Source organism: Eumetopias jubatus, unplaced genomic scaffold, assembly GCF_037043125.1.
Source record: "Eumetopias jubatus isolate StellerSeaLion01/CBP00866 unplaced genomic scaffold, mEumJub1_p1.0 scaffold_10, whole genome shotgun sequence".
Classification (NCBI taxonomy): domain Eukaryota; kingdom Metazoa; phylum Chordata; class Mammalia; order Carnivora; family Otariidae; genus Eumetopias; species Eumetopias jubatus.
In genome coordinates this window covers 51,279,405-51,302,488 of record NW_028274816.1, presented here as the reverse complement: position 1 = coordinate 51,302,488, position 23,084 = coordinate 51,279,405, and the positions used below count along the sequence as shown (strand labels likewise).

At 55.5% G+C, this 23,084-nt stretch overlaps 2 protein-coding genes and 1 pseudogene across 2 annotated transcripts; 1 reads left to right on the top strand and 2 right to left on the bottom strand.

Moving 5' to 3' along the window:
* The first annotated feature begins 1,080 nt into the window (after positions 1 to 1,080).
* On the top strand, positions 1,081 to 1,532 carry LOC114198946 (small ribosomal subunit protein eS12 pseudogene; annotated as a pseudogene).
* A 1,772-nt stretch (positions 1,533 to 3,304) lies between these two features.
* DLL3 (delta like canonical Notch ligand 3) lies at positions 3,305 to 11,394 on the bottom strand. Its single transcript, XM_028090687.2, is given in 9 exon segments — positions 3,305 to 3,385; positions 3,387 to 3,489; positions 3,728 to 4,319; positions 6,378 to 6,600; positions 7,234 to 7,448; positions 8,482 to 8,724; positions 10,020 to 10,074; positions 10,917 to 11,198; positions 11,326 to 11,394. Coding segments are annotated over 9 exon segments (1,863 nt in total).
* Positions 11,395 to 16,387: 4,993 nt separating this feature from the next.
* TIMM50 (translocase of inner mitochondrial membrane 50) lies at positions 16,388 to 22,831 on the bottom strand. Its single transcript, XM_028090746.2, has 11 exons — positions 22,712 to 22,831; positions 21,687 to 21,843; positions 21,110 to 21,141; positions 20,869 to 20,890; positions 19,320 to 19,378; positions 19,108 to 19,227; positions 18,595 to 18,699; positions 18,399 to 18,497; positions 17,890 to 18,046; positions 17,467 to 17,573; positions 16,388 to 16,598 (listed from the first exon to the last, which is right to left on the bottom strand). Exons 1-11 carry the CDS (start codon positions 22,817 to 22,819, stop codon positions 16,497 to 16,499), a joined length of 1,068 nt encoding a protein of 355 aa, XP_027946547.1. The 5' UTR covers positions 22,820 to 22,831; the 3' UTR covers positions 16,388 to 16,496.
* Between the last annotated feature and the right edge of the window lie 253 nt (positions 22,832 to 23,084).

Genomic DNA, 23,084 nt, shown 5'->3' with positions numbered 1-23,084 from the left:
GCGCCGCTGTCATTTTGTTTTTATAATTTGCAACAACAGTTTGTGGGCAGGCAGGTCTGCCAAGCTCCTCATTTGGTCATGCCAGAAGTGGAACTCCATACAGTCCATTTTTAAAACACAAACCGTAGCACCCTGTTCGTTCTTTTGTACCTTGTATTTTTCCCCCTTGGACAAAATATATCAAAGAAATTTCATATGAGGGGCGCCTGGGTGGCTCAGTTGGTTAAACGGCTGCCTTCGGCTCAGGTCATGATCCCAGGGTCCTGGGATCGAGACCCACGTCAGCTCCCTGCTCCGCGGGGAGCCTGCTTCTCCCTCTCCCTCTGCCTGCCTCCCTGCCAACTTATGCTATCTCTCTGTCAAATAAATAAAATCTTTTAAAAAAAATTTCATATGAGCACATCTATATCTCTGTATCTCGTCATTTTAACAGTTGTGTAATATCTTATTTATAAATGGCCCCTAATTAAGGTAACCAGTTCCCTCTCATCATTTAGATTGTTTACAGCCTTTGGCTATTGCCAACAACCCCTGAACTACAGACACCTTTGTGCACAAGTCAAAGTGTAAGTGTAGGGTAAAGTCCTAGACACGAAACCATCCAATTTAAGGGAATGTGAATTTTTTCACTTTGGAAATTATAGTAAATGACTCCTTAGATGTTTTATTTTGTGTGATACCTTAAAAACATTAGGGTGTTGCAACACAGCTCATTTTGGTTTTTAGAAACAAGGAAGCACAACACAGGTCCACAAAAATCCGACAAGCTCTTTAGCACGAAGGCATCGTGCAGGACAACTGCATCGCAAACCCCACACTCGCTTGCTGTCTTTGCAGCAGTTACTTCAAACTCTCTGAACCTCAACTTTCTCTTCTGTCAAATGGATCCTTTCCACTCTCATTGGTTCTGTTGTGCTAAAAAGAAAGCACAGCTTGTGGGCGCCTGGCTGGCTCAGTAGGTGGAGCAGGTGACTCTTGATCTCGGGGTTCTGAGTTCGAGCCCCATGTTGGGTAGAGATCACTTAAAATCTTTTAAAAAATTAAAAAAAAGCTCTTTCCCTGCCGCCGCCGAGTCGCGCGGAGGCGGAAGGTCACGTGCAGTCAAGATTCAGCTACAATCGTAATCCACCGCCATGGCCGAGGAAGGCATTGCTGCTGGAGGTGTAATGGACGTTAATACTGCTTTACAAGAGGTGCTGAAGACCGCCCTCATCCACGATGGCCTAGCACGTGGAATTCGCGAAGCTGCCAAAGCCTTAGACAAGCGCCAGGCCCATCTTTGTGTGCTTGCATCCAACTGTGATGAGCCTTTGTATGTCAAGTTGGTGGAGGCCCTTTGTGCTAAACACCAAATCAACCCAATCAAGGTTGATGACAACAAGAAACTAGGGGAATGGGTAGGCCTCTGTAAAACTGACAGAGAGGGAAAACCCCGTAAAGCGGTTGGTTGCAGCTGTGTGGTGGTTAAGGACTATGGCAAAGAGTCTCAGGCGAAGGATGTCATCGAGGAATACTTCAAGTGCAAGAAATGAATAAACTTGGTTCTTAGTTGTTCAAAAAAAAAAAATCTTAAAGAAAAAAGAAAAGCACAGGCTCAAAATGGCGTCACTTAGGCTAAGTCACCAAACTGGGGCTTAATACCTAACCTAACTGCAGTTTCAGCTTCACCTGAAAATATGTCTTAACAGGCCAGTCAGGAGTTCTCTGGTGAGCACCAATAAGGTAATCCGTAACATGGACCCTCTCCATCGCCAAAAGGAAGATGAGGTAAGTTCCCGGTAAGACTCCCTACCCTGGGATACCTAGGTGGCTCATTCGGTTAGACATCTGCCTTAGGCTCAAGTTATGGGATCGAGCCCCACATCGGGCTCCTTGTTCAGCGGGGAGCCTGCAGCTCCCCCCTGCTTGTGCGCACTGACAAATAAATAAAATCTTAAAAAAAAAAAAAAAAGACTCCCCGGGCACTTGGGTGGCTCAGTCGTTAAGCGTCTGCCTTTGGCTCGGGTCATGATCCCGGGATCGAGCCCCGCATCGGGCTCCCTGCTCCACGGGAAGCCTGTTTCTCCCTCTCCCACTCCCCCTGCTTGTGTTCCCTCTGTCGCTGTGTCTCCGTCAAATAAATAAATAAAATCTTTAAAAAAAAAAAAAAAAGACTCCCTGCGCTTCCCCTAGTGGGGGGTGACCGTGGCCCCACCCTCCTTCCCATAAAAACCTTCCGTTTTGTACAACTCCTCCGAGCTCCCCTCTACTCCCCAGACACGACGCTGCCCAATTCATGAATCGCTTAATAAAGCTAATTAACTCTTCAAATTTATTGAGTTTGTGTTCTGTAACAGTTGGTTTGCCGGCCCGCTACGATACTCATGTCTAGTAACAAACCCGGATTTAGGGTAGAGGGTAGGACACTGCTTTACCCATGCACTCCACTTGATTTGGACCTGCTGACTGACCTACCTTCCTGCCACACACGGGACAAATAGCCAAGACTAGCCAATCAGAATAAGCCATTCAGCCTGGCCCCTCCTCCAGGCAAGGCCATGTGACAAGCTGGAGCCAATGAAAGCTCCGCTTATAAATGAAGTCATTCCCAGACACAACTGGATGAAAACATACTGGCACACTGACAACATTCGGGCACCTGGTCCCCGAATCCAACCCTGCTGAAGGTACACCTACCACAAGATGTTTCATTTTATGAACTAATAAATTCTTCTTATTTAAGCCACTTTGAGTTGTTTCTGATCCCTCCAACAGAGTCCTATTATTCTTCTCAGGGGACAATAACTCTCCCCTCAGTCCCAACACTAAGTACAAAGCACTTAGCCCACTGAGTCAAAGCTGATCACAATGAGAGCTTTTTTATAGAGGTCTCTGGAGAGATGGGGGGAAGGGGATAGGATTTAAATAACCATTATGTACAACTCCCAAAGGCAAAATCCTTGCAGCGCCCCCCCCTCCAGCTCCAAAGTGTCTGAGGCAGAGATTGGACACCACCAAGTAAATACAAAAATATCCAGGTTCTGTCTCCAGGCGCTGATGGAACAGGGACAGGTCAGGCCTAGAAATGAAATGAGTAGGAGGCATTAGAAAGGGCTGCCCCTCGGCCTCCTCTCCCTCTCCCCAGTGAGTGGGAAACAGTGAAGCTCTGGCTGGGGCTCCCCATCGTGACCTCTTGAAGGTCATATGATCTTCCAAAGAGAAGATGGCCCATAGCTCCAAACGACAGCAAGAGGACTGCAGGATAGAACTAAATTAAGCCACAAGTGAAAGGTGGCTTAAGGACCTCCCAGAGACCCTACCTCCCTCATTTTACAGATAGAGTAAAAGAGGGCTACAGGAAATGCAGGGGCTGCCTCCGCCCAGCGTGCCCAATGTGTGCAGAGCAGGTACAGGGGGGTAGCTACCTCCCGGGCATAGATGGAAGGAGCAGATATGACGTAAATCGCACGAGAGTCTCCATCTTCAGGGTGATTCCAATCCGCTGGCTGGCTGCGGGAGGAAAAGAAGATCCAGACCCTTCCAATTCTCCGATCTTGTTTTCCCCACCCACCATGGAGAGAACCCAAAGCCAACTAGGGGAACTGCGGAACGACCCAATCAGAAAAGGCTGGGAGCAGGTAAGAGGAAGGGACCAATCGAGGTCTATCAGGGAATCAGGCCAATTGCACTATGCAGATTGACGAAAGCTGCCAGGAGAGACGAGGCGAGAGAGAGTGCGGCCCCTTACCTGAGCCCATCCTCCGAACCCTCCTGCGCCCTCCTGTTGTTGAGTGCATCAGGAAGCGCGTGCACCGATGGCTCCGGGGTCCCTGCCAGCAGGCGAGACCCAGTATCCTGGCCAGGGCCACGGCGCCGCACGTGGACCAGCAAGAGCGCAACGCCGGCCAAGGCGGCCGCCACCAGCAGTCCCAAAGCCGGAGGCAAAAGGAAGCGCTGCGGGTCCCCCTGCCTCAGGCCCGGCAGCCCCGCGGGCAACGCACCTGCGCCGTCGTCCGCGCCGTCGGGGTGAACCCGGAACTCGCACCGCGGGCCCATGTAGCCGGGCGCGCAGGCGCAGACGAGGCCGGAGAAGTGGGCGTAGCAGCGGCCGCCGTGGGCGCAGGGGCGCGCGGCGCACGGGTCGGCGCGCTCGCGGCAGTCGCGGCCGCCGAAGCCCAGCGCGCAGGAGCAGCGGCGCGCGCCGCCGCCCTCCAGGCACGTGCCGCCGTTGGCGCAGGCGCGGCCGGCGCAGTCATCCAGGTCGTGCTCGCAGCGCGGCCCCGCGAAGCCGGCGCGGCAGCGGCAGCGCAGGGCGTGGCCCAGGTCCAGGCAGAGCCCGCCTGTGGGGAAGGGGCGTCAGGGGCATCAGGGGCGCGGCCCGGACGGGAATCCTTGAGCTGTCCGCGCGTCCGCTCCTCCGCTCTGTAATCCTGCCCGCCCTTTCCTCTGAGTCCCCGCTGTCTCCATCTAGCTCTAGGGCCAGCCTCTGAGAGTTGGCCTGGAAAGCAGGCCCGCTTCTTTTCCTGTCCAGTGAAGTCTTGGTTTGAGTCAGCCTCACCTCTTGGGCGCTCTGTTTCTCCTTTTTCTCTCGGCTTCAACCATATGCAAATAGTTAGTAGTCCCAGAACATGTTGAACCAGCTGGCCTTTGCCCATGCCTTCTGCCTGGGATGCCCCTTACCTTTTCCCTTCCTCCTTTCCTCCCATTCTTTTCACCTTGTCTCTCCCCGAGCTCAGCCTTCAGGTCTCTGTTCAGATGTCCCCTCCTCCAGGAAGCCTTCCCTGACACTCTCCATCCCAACCCTGCGCTCCCCCATCACAACCCTGACAACTCTGGGCTCCGAGGACACGTGTGTCTTCCCGCCTGGGCTGGTACCCCCTTGAGGATGGGGCCCACCCAGAGCTGTCCTAGTCACTGCTGTGTCCCTAGTACCACTCAGCCCAGAGTGAACACTCAGTGTTTTGGAGAGAATTAGTACTATAAGAATGCTCATGGGCACCTGGGTGGCTCAGTAGGTTAAGCGTCTGCCTTCAGCTCAGGTCCTGATCCCAGAGTCGTGGGATCAAGCCCCGCATCGGGCTCCCTGCTCAGTGGGGAGCCTGCTTCTCCCTCTCCCTCTACCCCCTACTCGCACTTGCTCTCTCTCTCAAAGAAATAAATGAAATCTTGAAAAAAAAAATGTGCTGAGCCCTTTACATTCATGATCTCATTTAACCTTGTAACACCTATAATAGATCAGATCTCTCCACTGCTCGGAACACTCCTGTGGCTCCATCTCCCTCATGGTAAAATCAAAATCCTCCTCATGGCCCAGGAAGGCCCCCTCGATCTGTCTCGGTCACCTCCCTGACCTCATCTCTCCCCACTCTCCCTGCGCTCACTCTCTCACTCTGCTCCTTCCACACCTGCTTCCCTGTGACCCTCAACAAGCCAAGCACATTCTGACCTCAGGGTCTTTGTACTTGCTATTCCTCCTCCCTGAAACATAACTCTTCCCTCTAGATCCCCATATGGCTCCCTCCTTCACTATGCTTCAGCAAGGTTTTCGCTAACCACTTTGGCTAAAATGTCAACCCTCCACTCCATACACACTCCCCATCCCCCTCTGGCTTTTTCTTCTTGGTTGTTTTTTTTTTTAAGATTTATTTATTTATTTGAGAGAGGGCATGTGAGCAGGGAGAGGAGCAGAGGGAGAGGGAAAAGCAGACGGGCTTGACGCAGGGCTTGATCTCATGACCCTGAGATCATGATCTGAGCCCAAACCAAGAGTCCTCCGCTCAACCAACTGAGCCCCCCAGGTGCGTCTTTTCTTCTAGTTTTTATCACCATCTAACTTCCCCTATAATTTACTTATTTATCTTGTTTATTGTCTGCTCACTCAGCTCTATGAGGGCAGGTCTTCTCCCTCTCTCTCTGCCTCTCCCACTGCCCCTGCGTGTGTTCTCTCTCTCTCTCAAATAAATAAATAAATAAAATCTTAGGAGCACCTGGGTGGCTCAGTCTGTTAAGCAGCTGCCTTCGGCTCAGGTCATGATCCCAGGGACCTGGGATCGAGCCCCGCATCAGGCTCCTTGCTCAGCAAAGAGCCTGTTTCTCCCTCTCCCTCTCTCTCTGCCTGCCTGCCACTCCCCCTGTTTGTGCTCTCTCTCTATCTCTCTCTGTGTCAAATAAATAAATAAAATCTTAAAAAAATAAAAAATAAAAGAAATAAAATCTTAAAAAAAAGAACAACAAAAACAGGCTGGGCAGAGGGGGAGGGTCACTTCCCTGGGCCAGAGGGTAGAGAAAGCTCAGCCAGGATTCCCACCCAGGGCTGTCTCAGCCAAGCCCCGCTTTTGCCACTGACCACTTAGGCACCCCCCTCCCCTGTCCCTCACCGCCTGGCCTCCCCACCTCACCGTTCCGGCATGGTTTCAGGCTGCACCGGTCTACTCTCTTCTCACAGTTGGAGCCTTGGAACCCGGGCGGGCAGTGGCAGATGTAGGCAGAGTCAGGGTCCGCGCCTCCCACACATAAGCCGCCATTGAAGCAGGGTCCATCCGCACATGTCACCCCGCTCACCTCGCACCGCAGTCCGTAGAACCCGCGGGGACAGGCGCATTCGAAGGATCCCGGGGTCTCCTGGGCAGCCGCAAGAGGACTTCAGAACAGGGTCTCCTGGGAGCAAAATCCTCCCCGCCTCCTATCTTGACCATGGAGGGCTGCACCTTGTCCGGTCCTACCTCCCAGTCTTCAGGGGCCACACCTGGGGAGTCCCCTGGAACAAGCCCTCGCTGCACTCCACGTTTCTGGCTCTGCCCAGCCAACCCTGTAGAGGGGAAGCTCTGGAGGTCCAGAGCAATCCCATTCCCACCTCTTCACCTTTGCCTACGAATGCTGCCAGCCGGGTCTGCCCTCCCCGCTTCCGTCCGCATAGCCGAATCCCACCTCGGGGTCCCAGCCCTAAGCCCACCTCCTCCATGAAGCCTTCTCTGGATCTCCCCTTCTCAGGCCCTCCCCCTAACCTGACCCTGACTGTTTCTCACTGTCCCTTGGTGGCAGTGTCCAGGTGGCCCACGCTGGGCTCCACTTTATCCCAGTACACACACCAGGCTCATTCCCACTGCCCCACTTTTGCTGACCCCAGGCCGCTCACCTGGTTACTACGGGCTCTTCCCGACCCCATTCATTCCCCAATCCTTCAAGGCCCCAGATGAAGACTGGGCACCTCCAGGAAGCCCTCCCCAGGATGAGGTAGAAGGGGCTGATACTGACGTTACAGCTGCCCCCGTTGGCACACGGGTTCCCGTCACAGGGCCCAGGCCTGGGTACAAGGCATCCAGGGGTGGCAGCCGATGGGCCCCTGGGAGTGAGGCAGCTGCTGGCGACAGGGATGGTGCAGAGGGGCCCGGTCCAGCCCTCCAGGCATCGACATTCATTGGGCTGCTCACAGAAGCCGTGGTCGGGACTGCAGCCCTCTCGGCACGCCGCTATGGGGAAAGGAGAGGCAAGGGGAGAGTAACGTTGATGAAGGCAGGGTCAGGAGGATAGGAAACAGAGAAGTTTCTGAGCGCTACCTTGTTTCATCCTTGTGACAGACAACCCTCTGGGCTAGAGGGTATTGTGACCCCCCAGTTTCCAGACAGGGAAACTGAGGCCCAGAGAGGCACATAGGAAGTGGCAGGTGGAGGATGTGAACCCAGGCCACTGAGCTCCAGACTCTGTGCTCTTAGGAGACTGGAGTGGGGCCTGCAGGGTCTGAGCTTGGAGAGAGCAGAGTGAGAGAAGGGGATTGGGGCTTGGGGAGGGGCCCCTGGTCTTTCAGGGGAAATAGGGGGTCTTGAATTAGGGCAGGCCTGGGAGAATCCGGATAAGCCCGGGAGTCCTAGGGGCTTCAGTGGGATTCAGAAGTTTGGGGAGGAGTCTGAGGGTCCCCATAACGGAGGTCGGGGATCCAAGCTTTAGATCTGGCCTGCAATTGCAGGAAGGGAGGATAAAGTATCCCTTGGTGAGGGGGTTGAGGGAAACTGTGAGGGGTTTCCACAGCTCCTGGGTGGGGGTAGGAAGGGCCCCAGCATTAGAAGAGTTAGAAGGTCCTAGCATTTGGAAAGGGGTGTGCGCATGCGTTAGAGGACGAAGCGGGGGGCAGGGGGGCGGGGGAGATAGTACCAGCATGGGATATTGGTGTGAGGTTCCTATTAAGGAAGAGAAAGGGAAGGGGGCTGGAGTGCCTAGAAGTCTGGAGGGAAGCCCAGGGTCCTCAGTTTCCCCGAGGGTGGCAGCTGGATCGTGGGAGGGGGCTGAGGACCGCGAGTGGGGCTAGAGCGGGGCCTGGGGTACTTGGCCAGCGGTCAGCAGCATTCCCTCGTTTCCTGGAGAGGGGTGTCTGCGGCACCCAGGCAGAGCTCTCGGGTCCCCAGTTCCCTGAGGAGGTTAACCGGGTTTTGAAAGGGGCCTGGGGGCCGTAAGTGCAGCTAAGTAAGGAACGGCCGGGGATGGGGTGGGGTGGAACGCAGGACTCACGCGTGGCCTCGCACTTGCCCTCGACCGGCGCGCAGGGGCGCAGTCCCGAGCCGCACCGCGAGGGGGCGCTGCGCGAGCTGCAGAAGCGCGCGCATGCGGCCCCGACGGCGGGAGGCTCGCAGCGCGCGCGGTAGGAGAAGCGCAGTTCCCAGGCGCCTGCGCGCTGCACATCCCGGGCCCACGGGCTCCCCGCAGCCAGGCGGCGCCGACCGGCCACGCGCGCCAGCAGGCTCCAGGCGGGTCCTGCGGGGACAAGGGAGCGGCGCTGGGGTGGGCCGGGCCGGGCGATACAGATGGAGCTTGCACTCTCCCTGCCGCTCTCAGCGAGGACAAAACACCCCTTTTAGAGCCCTGAGAATGGCAGTTACCCCCTTAACCAGGCTGTGAACTCCCATAATGATGTCGCCATCCCATGAGTACCCTATGACCATCGCGATGATAACAGTCCTCCCACAGAAGCCGCAATACCCCCGGATCTTGCCCCAGAATCTTTGTATATTAAAGCAGTAATGAGCCCTCTAACACCCTGTGCCATTTGATATCGCTATATGGCCAAGGCGCAACACAGGCCTTTTGAAGTGAGGTCATAACACCCCGAAACTGTGCCTCAGGATCTTCCTATTTCAAAATGGTGACAGAGACCCCAATTACTAGACCATAAATTACCCTAATTGCCTGAAGCCTCGGGATACAGACAGAGTGGCATTTTCTCCCCAGCAAAGCTGTCACACCCCTACATTGTGCCACAGGAGTTTTCTCTATCTAAATAGTGACAGACACCCCCCCCCCACACACACACACACACTGTGGGCCTTACATGGCTCCAAAATCCCCTCGAATTAAGAATAAAATCACCCCGGGGACCCCTGGGTGGCTCAGTCGCTAAGCGTCTGCCTTCGGCTCAGGTCATGATTCTGGGGTCCTGGGATCGAGTTCCGCCATCGGGCTCCCTGCTCTGCGGGAAACCTGCTTCTCCCTCTCTCTCTGCCTCTCCCTCTGCTCATGCTCTATCTCTGTGTATCAAATGAATAAATAAAATCTTTTTTTTTAAAAAAAGAAGAAAGTCACCCCATCTCCCTCCCTGAAACCTTTGCTCACTATTCACTCTGGTGAACATGCGACGGCCCGTAGGGCTTCTGGGACCCCTATGTGAACTTTGAATAGAAGAACCAGAAGTAACTCATTCTGTACCCCGGCTTATCAAACTCTGATGGTGAGAGTGCAGAACTGTGAGATGCTATATCCTTCTGCTCTGGTGGCTTCGATTCCAAGATAGTAAGAGTGTACTTTGCCTGGTATCAGGCCACAGACTCCTATGTCCAGTCCCAGGACAATCCTACACCGACCCGCCAAGAGCCCTGGGACTACCAACACCCAGCACTGCACTCCAGGAGCTGTGAGGACATCGCAGGCGGGGGATCCCGTGAATGCTCCATCCTATAGACAGCCCCACGTCACTATCCTGCATCTTCCATGGGGCCCCAACTCCCTGGAGCCTCCATACTCTGCACTTTAGTCTGATGGCTGAAGACACTCACCTCCAATCTGTTCTAACTCCTCTCTCCAGGTTTCGATGATGAGGGAAAAGGTGCCCTGGTTGGGTGGAGGAAGGAGAGGAAAGAATGGAAGACAGTGGTCAGGGTGGGTACTCAGTGAAGGCCAGACTTGGAGGGGGGAGGTCATTCCAGGGACCAGGCAGACAAGTGACAATTCCCAGAGGGGCTGGCCCAGGGAAGGAATGACAGTTTGGGCCTCCTTTATTGAGCACTTCCTATGGGTAATACACACTAGACTGGAGATACCTGGTTGAATCCCTCAAGAGGGACCCTTGTGAGGTACCATGATGATCCCATTTTACAGATGGGGAAACTGAGGCTGGACCAGGGAAAGCCACTTTGCCCAAAAGGACAGGGGTCTAGAATTCAAGTACAGGTCTGTTCACCTGTGCTTTTGGGGTTGTGGGATAGGAGATAGGATTTTGGAGGTAAAAGTCATGAATACGGGCCCCAACTGGAAGATCTGAGTAGGGATAAGGTGAGAGGAGATTGGGGAGACAGGGTGTGGGAAGGTCCCTAAGTGCAGGGAGATCTGAAGATAAAGATAAGGATTCCAGTGTTTAGGGATCCCCCCCAAGGAACAGAGGTAGGGTTCTGTGAATTTAGGATTTACAGAAAGTGAGTTTGAGGTTCTGGGAACTTGGGGTCCCAAGCATGCAGGGTGGGCGTCAGAATATTTGGGATCCCTAAAGGGGAAGTGGGATTCAGAAATTTGGGTTACACTGTGGGTAGCCCACAGGGTCTAAGAATGTGGGATTCTAGATGATAGTTACTGGTCTGGGAATTTGGGGTCCCCAGAGGGAAAGGTTGGGGTCTTGGCAGTTGGAGGGCAGAAGGCCGTAGAGGTTTGGGTAAGGCCTCCAAGCACGGGGTTCTCACCGGCCAGGCTTCCTGGAAGGGCACGCGCATGAAGCCGTCGGGCAGAGGCAGGTCAGGCACGGGCGCTTCGGGCTGCTGGGTATAGACGGGTCCGCGCGCACTCAGCGCCGCGCCCAGGGCGCACGGAGACTCGGCGGCCTCCTCGGAGACCCCCGGCTTCAGGCAGACCCTAAAGAAGAGGCGGCACGGGCCCTGCGCACTGCAGGGGGACCGCGGGGCCCCCGGGCCTGGTCCCGGCCTGAAAGAGTGGATCTGCAGCTCGAAGACGCCTGCCGGCCGTGCCTGGGGCCGGAAAGGGGCACAGGGTGAGAAGGCGTCGGGGCCCAGGCGTCCCGTCCGCCCCGCGGCCCCACCCCAAGACCCCGGGGTCGCTCCCTTCCCATTCCTCCCTTTCCACTCCTGCTCTGACCTGGGGAAGGAAAATAAGCGCCAGGATCACCGTCCGGGGCAGGAGCTGGGGCATCTGCAGGCTGACCATGGCCTTTTGGGGGGGGGGGTGCTGGGAGCCGCAGCTGCTAGCTCCCGAGCCTTATATCGGAGGGGACGGCTCCGCCCCTTCAGGCAGCCGCCCGGCTCCGGGAGACCCCAGGGGAGGAGGTCGCAGGGAAAGGGGAGCTTGCTGGAGCAACCGTGAATTGTGGTGTGGGCACCGGCAATGTAGTGAGCGTGCGATCTTGTGTGTGGTTTGGGCACGACTTTGTGTGTGAGGATGGAGTGGGGCTAGGGGGTTAAACCAGTGTGTGAGGTTATGTATGATTTTAAGATTCTGTGCATGCGTGTGGTGTGAGCAAGAGCTACTGGCTGGAGGCTGTACGTGACTTTGTGATTGTGTGCCTAGCTGAGACTACGTGGCTCCACGTGTGCCTAAAATTGTATATGGTTAAGACTATTGCGAGGTTGTAAGATTCTGTGGTTGTGTGTGTGTGCGTGTACGCGTGTGCACCTGCATGGGAGAATATAGGCATACGTGACTTCATGATTGTGTGACTTTGGGGGATTGTGCGGCTGTTGTGGATGCTTCTCTGTGCGTGTATAGGAGTAAATGTGAGATCCTGAACCACTGTGTGGAGTAACATGAACCTCTTTGTGGTCTGTACAGGTACCTCTAGGTGGCTGTGTGTGTGTGTTTGTGGTCTGTACAGGTACCTCTAGGTGGCTGCGTGTGTGTGTGTGTGTGTGTGTGTGTGTGCGCGCGCGCGCGCGGTAGGGTCTATGTCAGCTGTGAATAACCGAGCGTCCGAGTGTGAAAGAGATTAGGTGTTGGGAAGCCCATAGGTGTAGCCATGTGTGGGTACGATGAAGATCCGGGGTTCTTTGTGGACCTGTGTGTGTACATGCGCGGTGTGTGTGCTCCCCTCCGGAAGACAAAGCCACCCTTCCAAACCCCGCATCACGGATGCACCAGACGCCGGGGTGAGGGGCCCCCCGCCTGCGAGGGGTCTCCAGCTGTATGTAAATGTCGCCATCTGCCGGACGGCCGCGCCCCTCCCCCTTTGGGCCGCAGCTGGGCCGCCCGTTTGGCCTCCGGAAGGTGTGAGGAGCAAATGGGCAGGAAATTCCGTCTTCGCAGATCAAGGGGCCCCCGCTCGCTCACAATGGGGGGAGGGGGCACCCCCGGGCCCTCCAGAAGCCCCTAAGTATTCCCGGACCACGGCAAGGAAAGCCCGGTGGTGGGAGCAGATGCTCCAGCCTCTGGTCATAAACGCTTTGTGCCAGGTGCTGAGTAAAGTCCTTAGGTGACGCCAACTCCTTCCCCGCACTCCCCTCCCCCCCCGCCCCGCAAGAAAACATTTGAATACTTACAAGCTAATAATTACAGGGGAAAATACAGGTTCGATTTACAAACTTATTTTTCTTTTAGAGAAGATAGGATGATCAGTAAAGTATAGCCCAGCAGAACCGGGCATACACAAGTGCTCATCAATTCTTAATGAAGAATTTCCTCTTAGGGGTGCCCGGCTGGCTTGGGCAGTGGAGCGTGCGACTCTTGATCGCGGGGTTGTGAGTTCAAGCCCCACATTGGGTGTAGAGAGTACTTAAAAATACAATCTTTTTTTTTTTTTTTAAGATTCATTAATTATGGAGAGCACGCAAGTGCAGGGAGGGGCAGAGGAAGAGAGAGGGAGAGGGAGCGCAGACTCCCCAGTGAGCTCAGCGCTGGATGCTGAGCTCCATCCCACAACCCTGGGATCATGACCTGAGCCTTCCGAAATCAAGAGTCTGTCCCTCAACCAACTGAGCCACCCAGGCCTCCCAAAATAAAGTTTTTTTTTTTTTTTTTTAAGTTTCCTCTTAATCTTGAGGACTGGAGTCATGAGAGTCTTTTGAGCAGGGGAGGGCCATGGTCACTGTGCGGACACCCCAGGCTCCTTCGCACAGGTCTTTCCTCTGCTCATGTCCACTCTGCTCCCTCCTCTATTGAATTCCTTTCTCAGCAGATTCCTCCTCCTGCAGGCACTTCCCTAACACTCACCAAGGTGGCCACGCACCTACTGAGTCCCACAGCCCCGATTCCTCTCTCCCAGCCGTGACCACTCTGGTCTATGGGGTCTAAGTACAAATCTGACCATGTCCCTCTTCTGCAGACTCCTGCATGGCTCCCCAGTGCCTTCAAAATACACTCTGAGGGGTGCCTCAGTGGCTCAGTCTCTTTAGCGTCCGACTCGATTTCAACTCAGGTCTTGATCTCAGGTTGAGTTCAAGCCCTGAATTGGGCTCCACGCTGGGCATGGAGCCTACTTTAAAAAAGAAAAAGAAAAAGAAAGAAAAATACACTCCAGGGCGCCTGGGTGGCTCAGTTGGTTAAGCGACTGTCTTCAGCTCAGGTCATGATCCCAGGGTCCTGGGATCGAGCCCCGCGTCAGGCTCCCTGCTCCTCAGGGAGCCTACTTCTCCTGGAGCCTGCTTCTCCCTCTCCCTCTGCCTGCCACTCCACCTGCTTGTGCTGTCAAATAAATAAATAAAATCTTTAAAAAAAGAAAGAAAGAAAAATACACTCCAAGACTCTAAGGTTGACGTTTGAGGGCCCCCCCCCCCGCCCCGCCACATCCCCTTACTCAAACTGGCTCTGTTGCCCAAAGCAGAGAGCCAAACCTCGTGGACCAACTACTGGGAGTCAAGTTAGGCCCTGTACTGGGGTAGGTGGAGGAGTGAGCTCATCACGGGAGACAATCAAATGGAATTTGGACAGTCTTTAGAACCAGCTGCGGGAGATGGCCAAGTCCTGCCCTGGATGATAACTTGGGAAGGTAACAGATTCCAGGTCTATCTCTAACATTTTAAAAAGCTTATAAATATAGCCAGGCTTTACTGAAAGTTTGTGCCAGAAATGATAACGTTTCAGGTGAATTCTGTCACGTCTGTGTGTGAGGTATACTTTTAAGAGATTTTCATGGAGTCTCTCTGGCTATTCAGGACTTTTCCTTACCAGCTGATCTTAGTGCCCACAGGCCATGCTGCGGTGACATCTGAGCAAAGATCTAAGGTGGGGGTAAGAAGAGGAAGTGATATGCATCCTGGTAAAATATTCCTGACACAGGGAACAGCAAAGTGCAAAGGCCCTGAGGTGACCGTGCCTGACAAAGAGATCCCCATGGCTTTCCCCATTTCCTTGTGATCTGTCAGATACACCCTCCCAAGAGACCTTCCTTGACTGCTTCATCCAATCTAAATCACTACCTCAAATCCCCAAACCACTCTACTTACCATACCTTATTTTTCTTTATGCGTTTTATTACCTTGAGAAATATCTGACCATTGTTTCCTCCATGAGGGGAGAGCTTTTCATCTAATTTGCTCACTGATGCACCCTCGTGCCTAGAACGAGGTTGGGCAATCAGCACTTAGGAAATATTGGTGAGTCAGTCAATGAACGAGGGAGGTACTATAATGAATCTCTTATGAATGAGTAAACCAAGACCCTTGAGGCCTAGCCCGGGTTATAGATAGTACACCTTGGGGCTGGGCAGGTATGCAAATTTAAACACTTCTCTGTGAGTCTTTAAAAAAAACTTATAGAGGTGCACCTGGGTGGCTCAGTCGTTAAGCGTCTGCCTTGGGCTCAGGTCATGATCCCAGGCTCCTGGGATTGAGTCCCGCAGCGGGCTCCCTGCTCAGCGGGGAGACTGCTTCTCCCTCTCCCACTCCCCCTGCTTGTGTTCCCTCTCTTGCTCCTATGTCAAATAAAAAAAAACAAAAAACAAAAAACCGTAGAGAGTCCAGAGATTCGATCTGGCCCACGCAGTTACATTTTAATTATTGTAACAAACACCAGAGGATGTCTTTTAAAAATATTTTAACTGGTACTAGCACTAAGTACTGGCTGGAGGAGAGGCTGGGCCAGCCGGGGGTGGGGGCCGTCAATGTGGTCCAGAATATTTCAGTCTGTGAAGAGCCAGTATGGGAACCGGGTGAGAAGGCCCACGGGAATTTACACACCGCCGAGTGCGGGCTGTCCTGTTACAATAGCTGGAAGACAGGTCCCACCATCACCCCATCTGTGAGCTAAGGTAGCAGAGGCACACGGACACATGGCCGAAGGTCCACAGCTCCCATCTGAGCGCCTCACTCAGGCCTCCAGCCTAGCCTACCAGCTAGGTACTGTTACCCTTACAGATGGGGAAACTGAGGCACAAAAGGCAAAGTAACCTGCCCGAGACCACACAAGGCGGGAAGTGGCAAAGCTGGGATTTGAACGTGGCCACTCGGGAACCCAGACTGTGGAAGGGCACGCGACTGTGCTGTCCCCTGCAGGGGCCACGAGCCACAGGTGGCCGCTTAAATGAAGGTTACTTAAAATGATACGAGCAGAAGCTCCAGTCCTCAGTTACCCTGACACTGCAGGTACTCCATGGCTCCGTCCGACCATGACAGTGCAGATACGGGACACGGAATAAACATCACAGAAAGTTCCAGCACACAGTGCCACCACACCGTCTGTCTGTCCCAGTTAAGAGCCAACATTTCACAAGAGACTTAACATGAAAATCCCAACTTCGGGCTTCTACTGGAAAAACAGATCAAGCAACGCCAGGCGCACCTTCCCACAGGGCCACAGCCAACAGAGGGGGTGGCAGCCACCCTCTCGGGCCGGGAGGAGCTCTGCTCCGCCAGAGTCCCCCCTCCCCCTGCACCCCCCTCCTTCCCTGAGCCCACACTTGGGGCGTGCACACAGCGACCGGGCAGGGACCTGCCTCTCCAACGCCCCCTTGCCGCCCTCCCTTCCCTTTCCCACAGATGAGGAATCTGGGGCCACGGAGTGAGACGCACTTTTTGAGGTCACATGGCACATGGGAAGATGCGGCCAGAGGGACCCGGGTTTGCGGATTCCCAGGCCAGGGTTCAAAACCAATCCTGATCCACCAAAGGACCTACTCCGTGCTGGGCAGCCCATCGGCCACCGTGGGACGATGACCCAAGAGTCGCGGACCTCACCCTGATGCCCCCAGCTGGAGACTCTCCGGACACAGGAGTGTGGCATCTGGGATGGACTTTATTGGATGTGGCTGCCCAAGCCATGGTCTGGGAGCACTGGGGCCTGGGGCCCAGGACCCAGGCAGTGAGTCTGAGGAGGCTCAGAGGTCAGGGCTGTTTGGAGCGAGGCCATAAGCGGTTGGTGAGAGAGCCGAAGAAGAGGTTCTGCTTGCTGGATTTGGAGAGCTCAGCCAGGCGCTGCTGTTCTTCCTGGGGTGAGGGACAGAGGAGAATCAGCCCAGGGTGGGTATTCTCCTACTAGGGTCCCTCATCCAAGGGGCCATCTCTTCCTTAAACCTGGGCCCAGCCTAGACCCCTTCCCCAAGCGCCCAGAACACCAGCCCAGACACAGGAGCCCAGACTCAAATCCCGGTACGGTCCTGATCCCCTTCCCCAGAACCCCGGGAACCTACCCTGTTTACCCTAACCTGGATGCTGGCGAGACCCCAGGCCCTTCATCGGACGGCACTGTTCTGCTCCCTGGGCCCCCGTGCCCAGCCCTCAGCCGCATGACCCCTGTCTGGATGCTGGGGGATCCCAGGCCCAAATCTCCAGGACTTCTCCTTTGGGCACTCAGGAGCTCCAGCCCTGCTCCCAGGCACCCACCCCAGAATGTGATCAACCTCAGTCTAGACCCCTGAGGATCTCTTTCCCAGACTCAATCCATGTTCCTAGCCCCACTTCCAAATTACCAGGATCACACTGAGACCACCAGAACTCCTTGCCCAGTCCCTTGGGCCAAGAGTCCAGGGATCCCTCTCCCCAGACCTGACCCAAACCTCCTGTCCACACAAAACCGGGGCCTCCAGACCCGCTGGAAACGATCATGGACTACCCCTCTCCAAGACCCATGCTTGGCATTTCCTGCCTCCTATTCTCAGAGCAGGCTGTGGAATCGACCACCCCCTCCCCCACTGCAAGAGCCCTACAGGACCGGTTGTGTGGAAGACACGGGCCTCGCTCAAGGTCTCGCAGCCAGAGGAGAGACAGGCTAGACAGGCTGGTCGAGGGCCCCTCTCTTGGGAGCCTCGGGAACTGATGCGACGCCACCCATCCCCCTGCAGATCTGGGGACCCACCTGCTCTAGCCGGCTCTGCCGCTGTTTGAAAGCCTCCAGGGGGTCATCCTCCAGGGCGTAATGCTCCAGCACAGTCCTGACATCCTCCACGCGGTTCAGCGCAATGGCTATGGGCACAGCAGGCAGGGGTCGGCCAGGCAGAAAGGCCCCAGGGAAGCAGGGCCCGCAAGCGTAACGTCAGACACTGGGCCTGGTCAGAGTTACCTGGAACATTTCTTAACGCTCTAAAAGGGCTCCCCTGGACATCCCCAAGTATTCCCTAAATATTCCAGAGCACCCCAAACCCCCAAACATTCTCGGAAACTTCTAAAGACGGCAAGATGCTCGTGAACCTCCCACACCTCAAGTACCCAATTTTACATGGGTATCTTGAGAGTCAAGGGCTCCAAGGTCAGAGGCCAGGAGGTCAGGGGTCAGCCTCACTCTTAAGGAAGGCAGACAGGTCCAACAAGACCCGGTCATCGGAGTTGCCGTCCCAGGGCCGCAGGGCGACGCCATTGTAGGGCTGCAGGCGGAAAGCTTCCTTCTTGCAGTCCACGACGACTACACGGGCCGGGTCCCGATTCAGACACGAAATGTCCTGGGAGTACAAACAAGGCCCAGAGTCTCATATAAGCTACCACAATCACACAATCCCAGGGACACTCGGCTCCAGACACAGAGACAGCAGATGGCTTCCAAGCTTCATATCCCTCCGTTACCCCCAACTGTCTCCTTTGGAGAGACTACCCCCCACCATCCCCCCGCCCCACTCCCATCCCCAGATACCGGGGAAGGAAGAAGAACCTAGAAGCCCAGCCTGTGCCGGAGGCAGGATCAGACCTAGGGCAGAAGCAGGGTTGAGGCTGGGGTCAGAGCTGGGGCCTCATTCCCTCAGGAAGTGCCAGCCCCCCCAAGTCCCAGAGGACCACCCATGGGCCCCCACATGGCACCTTAACATGGTGGCCATCCATGTATCTTGTGGCATCCCGGAAGAGACGGTAGGAGATGAAGCCATGGGGGTCCACGCTGTCGATGAGCGGGAATGCAGTCTGGGGGGCGGGATGGGAGGGAGAACAGGGTCAGGCTGAGCTCTGACCCTTCCGCTCTCTGGCCACTGACCGTCCCTCCGCTGTCCCGGGGCCTTACCATGCCAGTCTCGGATGTAAAGATGACGATTTCATACAAAGGGGCAAGCTGCTGGAATAAGGTTTCGATGCCTGGACGCTTCTTAAACCTCCAGCCAGTGGCCAGCTAGGGAGGCAGGGAGGACAGTGAAACACCAAGACCCAGAAACCCCCAACAGAACAAAGCCCCAGCCTGGGGAGGGGTCCCCAGAACGAGAGTGCTCTCCCCCATCTGTCTAGCTCTGGGGTGGGGCTCAGAGGTCACGGCCGTGACCAAGGGTCTTGGGAGTCTGGAGGGTGTGGGTCCCAGACTAACAGCTGACTCCTCGGTAGCACGGACCGCGCGCCCAGGCACGCTCACAAGCAGCTACGGGGTGGGCGGTCTCACAGGTGAGAAAAGCAACAAGAGCGACACCTCCTCCCCAACATCACACAGTGGAGCTGGCTCCAGCATCTCTGCTCTTAACCCTACCATCGCGACCCGGCCACCGTGTCTATCTAGTGTCCTCAACCCGCTGCCTTCCCCAGGACACACCGACCACTCAGGGTGCAAGAGGACGCCCGTGAGCTCCAGGACCAGTGTGTAGGGCGGCTGGTAGTACGGCTCCCGCAGCGGGTCTGGGAGGAGGCAGGGACTGGTGGGCTCGATGATCATCTGTGGGAGAGAGACGGAGTGGGGAGCACTCAGATGAGGAGGCGGGGGCCCAGGCTGGAGGGATGGGGACTGGGCTCAGAGCTCCTGCTCACCTGTCTATAGTCTTTGAAATATTTGTATGTCCGGCGCAACTGCTGTACCAGAATCGGATCTAGGAGGATAGCAGGGCACAAAGGGGTTCCAAGATGAGCCACTGCACAACCTCCCGGACGAACCAGGGGTTTATTTACCTACCCAACACAAACAAGTCTCCATACCCACCTGGTTTGAATGAGCTCATTTCCAAGTCCAAAGGTAGAAGGCAAGGACATAACCGCCAGGCAGGAGTAAATACACTTACTCATCTGCCCAATTTTAATGTGAATACTTACACCCACACTCTCCCCCCCCCAGATATAAAACAGAACGTTGATACATCTGCCCACTCGAAACCCACATACACAGAACTCTGCTGACATTATGCCAGTGTGTGTAGTCCGTTTTGAACCACCAGGCCTCCAGATCTGTCTGCTTTAAGCTAACACGCCAAGTCTATTTAAACCACACTAACTATATACATACACTTATATACTTTAGAAACTAGTGGTTCTCAACTAGCAGCAATCTGGTCCACCATCTTCCGGGGAACTTAGGCAATGTCTGAAGACACGTGTGATTGTCAAGATACTGGCGTCTAGGGGACCAAGGCCCAAGATGCTCCTCAACACCCTCCAAGGCACAGGGCGCGCCCCCACAACAATGCACTACCTGCCCCAAAGTCCCAAGGGGGCCAAGGCTGAAAAATCCTGGTTTAAATGGATATACTGAAGCCAGCCGAAAGCAGGAAGTTTACCTGACTGCCTACTTCATTACAGTACTTTTAGTCTAGTTAAGCCACTATCTATGTATGGGCCTGCCTTTTCACAAAAAAACACTGACACGAGTTATGCTCGCAAACACACACTTTTTAAACCTGCGTGTTTACCTGCCCCATTTACATCAGTATGTCGATTTATCTGAACCAGAAAGATTACCCAGTTAAAAGATCATACTTACCCACCTGCCCAGCTTAAGTAACCAGTGTATTAACATGTGGGTTTGCAAACTTCCCCAGCACGAACAGGCGGCTTTCTGGACCTACCAATTTTATTTTTCTCCTGGGAAGGGCCAGGTGTGACAGGACTGACAACTACTCTCTACTATCCAATTTGTCAGAAACTCTCCACCAAAAGCTGGTTAACTAAAAGGAGGAGGGAGGAAAGAGACATTGTTTTGGAAATGAGGAGCCTGATGGGGTGGGGGGCTGGGGGGAAACAAGAGGCTGTTATAAAGAAGAGGGGATTAAGGGATGCAGCCGCTCAGATCTAAGGCACAGGAAGCCATGTGTCCGGTGATAGACAGCCCCCTCTCTCCAAGCTCGCCTACTGTGGACTCCCCTCCCCCATCTGTCCCTGACCATCTGCTCCTGGGCCAGTGAAGAGGTCTGAAGAGGACTGGGGCTTTGTAATGCCCTTCCCCGCAAAGCCACCCAGCTGCTGACTCCCCTACCCACCAATGGAAGGAGGAGGGGTGGGGGGGCACCAGATGGGAAAGGCAACATCCCTATAAACAGCAGAAAGGGAGTTTCGGGGGATCTCAGAATCTGTGCTTGTTTTCACTCACCATTGTCGAATTCATCGGGAATCTGGAAGGTGGAGACAAAAATATGTGGTTTGGGATGGCAGACGCAGAACCCCATCAAGCCCAAAAAAGGAATCTCCAGGGCCCAGGGAGGAGTAGGCAAAGGTCTCTGAAAGGGACAGGCTCACCCCGAGACCAGGAATGAGCCTGAGCAGACCAAAGGGGAAAGGACCCACAGGATAGCACCCCTGGCATAGCCTCTGGGTCTCTCTCTCCCCCTCACCTTGGCACCAGTTTCATCCACAGAGTTGTTTCCTGTAAGGGAGACAAGGAGGAATGAGAGAAATTGGGGCCTGGTCTCCTGGGTCTTGAGGAAAGGAAGAGGGCAGGGGGCCTGGATTCCTGGGTCTGAGTGAAGAAGGAAAAGGCATGGTCTCCTAAGATCAAGAGAGGAGGGGGCTGACAGTCAGGATCCTGCGTTTCCGAGAGAAGAGGGACTGGGGCTGGGTCTCCTCAGTCTCTGAAGGAGGAAGGGACTAGGGGGAGGGCTGGAGTTTGGGGTGCTACAGGAAGAGGCAGCTTAGGAGGCTGGTCCAGGCCTCTCCTTCCCCAACTTTCCCTCTTCTAAATGACTCTCTGGATCCTAGCGCAGAACCAACTAAGAGTGGGACCTTGAGCAAAGTAGGTAGAGGAAAAAAAAAAGGTCTTCCATTTCCAAGGCAGATGTTCTAGTTGGCTGCCTTAATGAGGGAGGAGCCAGGCAATGAAGATGGGCCAAACCCTTAGAGAGAAAAGGGGGTAGGCTATGCAGAAGAGAGAGCCAAGGGAACAAAATTGGGAAACAGACATATGTGTCTCACCGAAGATATAGACGACGCTCACAGTCCCACCGGCCCCCAGCAGCCCAGCAAGCCAGAGTGCGACTTTTTTGGCGTAGCTGGGACCCTCTGTGCCCCGCTGATGCTGTGGCCCCTGAGCCTGGGCCTTGGTGCCCGTGCGGCTCCCAATTTCCGTGGCCTGCAATTGACAGGAGGTGGGTTAGCCCAAAGGGAAGTGCGAAAAGGCAGGATTATTCTGGTACCCTGGTAGAAGAATCAAGGGCGCAAGCCAGGAAGCAGACACCCACAAAGCCTCAGGGTGTTGAATCTCTGGAGGAGCAACCAGGAGACTGGGTCTCTTAGAATAGTCAAGAACTAGACTGTCCGGGGCCAGGATCCCAGGGGTTCAAGAGTTGATAGGCCAGGTGCCCAGGATCCTGTAGGGCAGGGAAATGAAATCAGGAAGCCTGGCCGGACACTGGGATGCCGGGAGCAAGGCAATGGAGAGCACAAAGGGGGACTGGGACGGGTAGTTAAGGCAGCCGGATGCCCCGCGCTCACAGTAGTGGGGTATAGAGGGGAAGGGAAGGGAGCGGGGACAGAGCAGCAATCGCTCGCCTGGGGAAGTAAGGGCACGAAGTGAGGTCAGAACGGCTGGATCTCTGTCAATGTGGAGGCAGGCTGATTTCAAAAGTCCAGACATCTACCTCATCATCACCGCGGGGAAAGTACCCCCAAGGCCAGACTGGGACCCCCAGCATCCCGGGCTCTCCTCCTCAAGTATTACCTGAGAGGTCACTGAGACGGGAAACAGGTGACCTCCCTTCCCCCGGCACCCACGTGGGGCCACAGGAAGTGGCGTTCAGAGGACGCACTTCAGCCCGCAGCATCTAGCTCGGGGGCGCAAACGTTGCCCACCCCGGGAGGCAGGGAAGCGCCCCGAAACGCGGGCGGCGTTCCATTCAGCAACCTGAGGTGCTGCGTCCCAGAACCCTCGCGCGCGGCGGTCCGCCCGGAACTCCAGAAGGGGACTCCCGCACTCGGGGGACCACCCGCATCCGGCTCACCTGGTCCGGGGTCCGGGGGGGCGGCGTCGCCAGCCTCGCGCACAGCCCCCGCGCGCCGAGCCAGAGCTCGCTCCGCAAGCGGAGGAACAGCGCCGCCGAGGCCGCCATCTTGCGCTGACGCCACGCGGCCCCGCCCACTCGCTCCCTCCTCTCGGGGCCCGGGCCCGGGCCCTGACCAATGGGGGCGCAGGGGTGGGGCGGGCGGACGGGAGCCCGAGAGAGACAAAGGGCTGCGGGCGGAGAGCGGCAGGCGTGCTAGCCTCGGCCAACCCGGCTACGGTCCGCCGGCTTCACGCCTGTCTCGGGCCCCGGGGCGCTCCCCGACCCCTGCAGCCCCACGGGGCAGCACACCCAGCGCCCGGGGGTAAGGCTG

Excerpts from the sequence above, each read along its gene's own strand:
- TIMM50 (XM_028090746.2), bottom strand. The coding sequence starts at position 22,819 with ATGGCGGCCTCGGCGGCGCTGTTCCTCCGCTTGCGGAGCGAGCTCTGG. Across the intron at positions 19,379-20,868 it reads TCCCGATGAATTCGACAATG|ATCCGATTCTGGTACAGCAG; the intron begins GTGAGTGAAAAC and ends CTATCCTCCTAG. Across the intron at positions 18,047-18,398 it reads TGGATGGCCACCATGTTAAG|GACATTTCGTGTCTGAATCG; the intron begins GTGCCATGTGGG and ends TTGTACTCCCAG.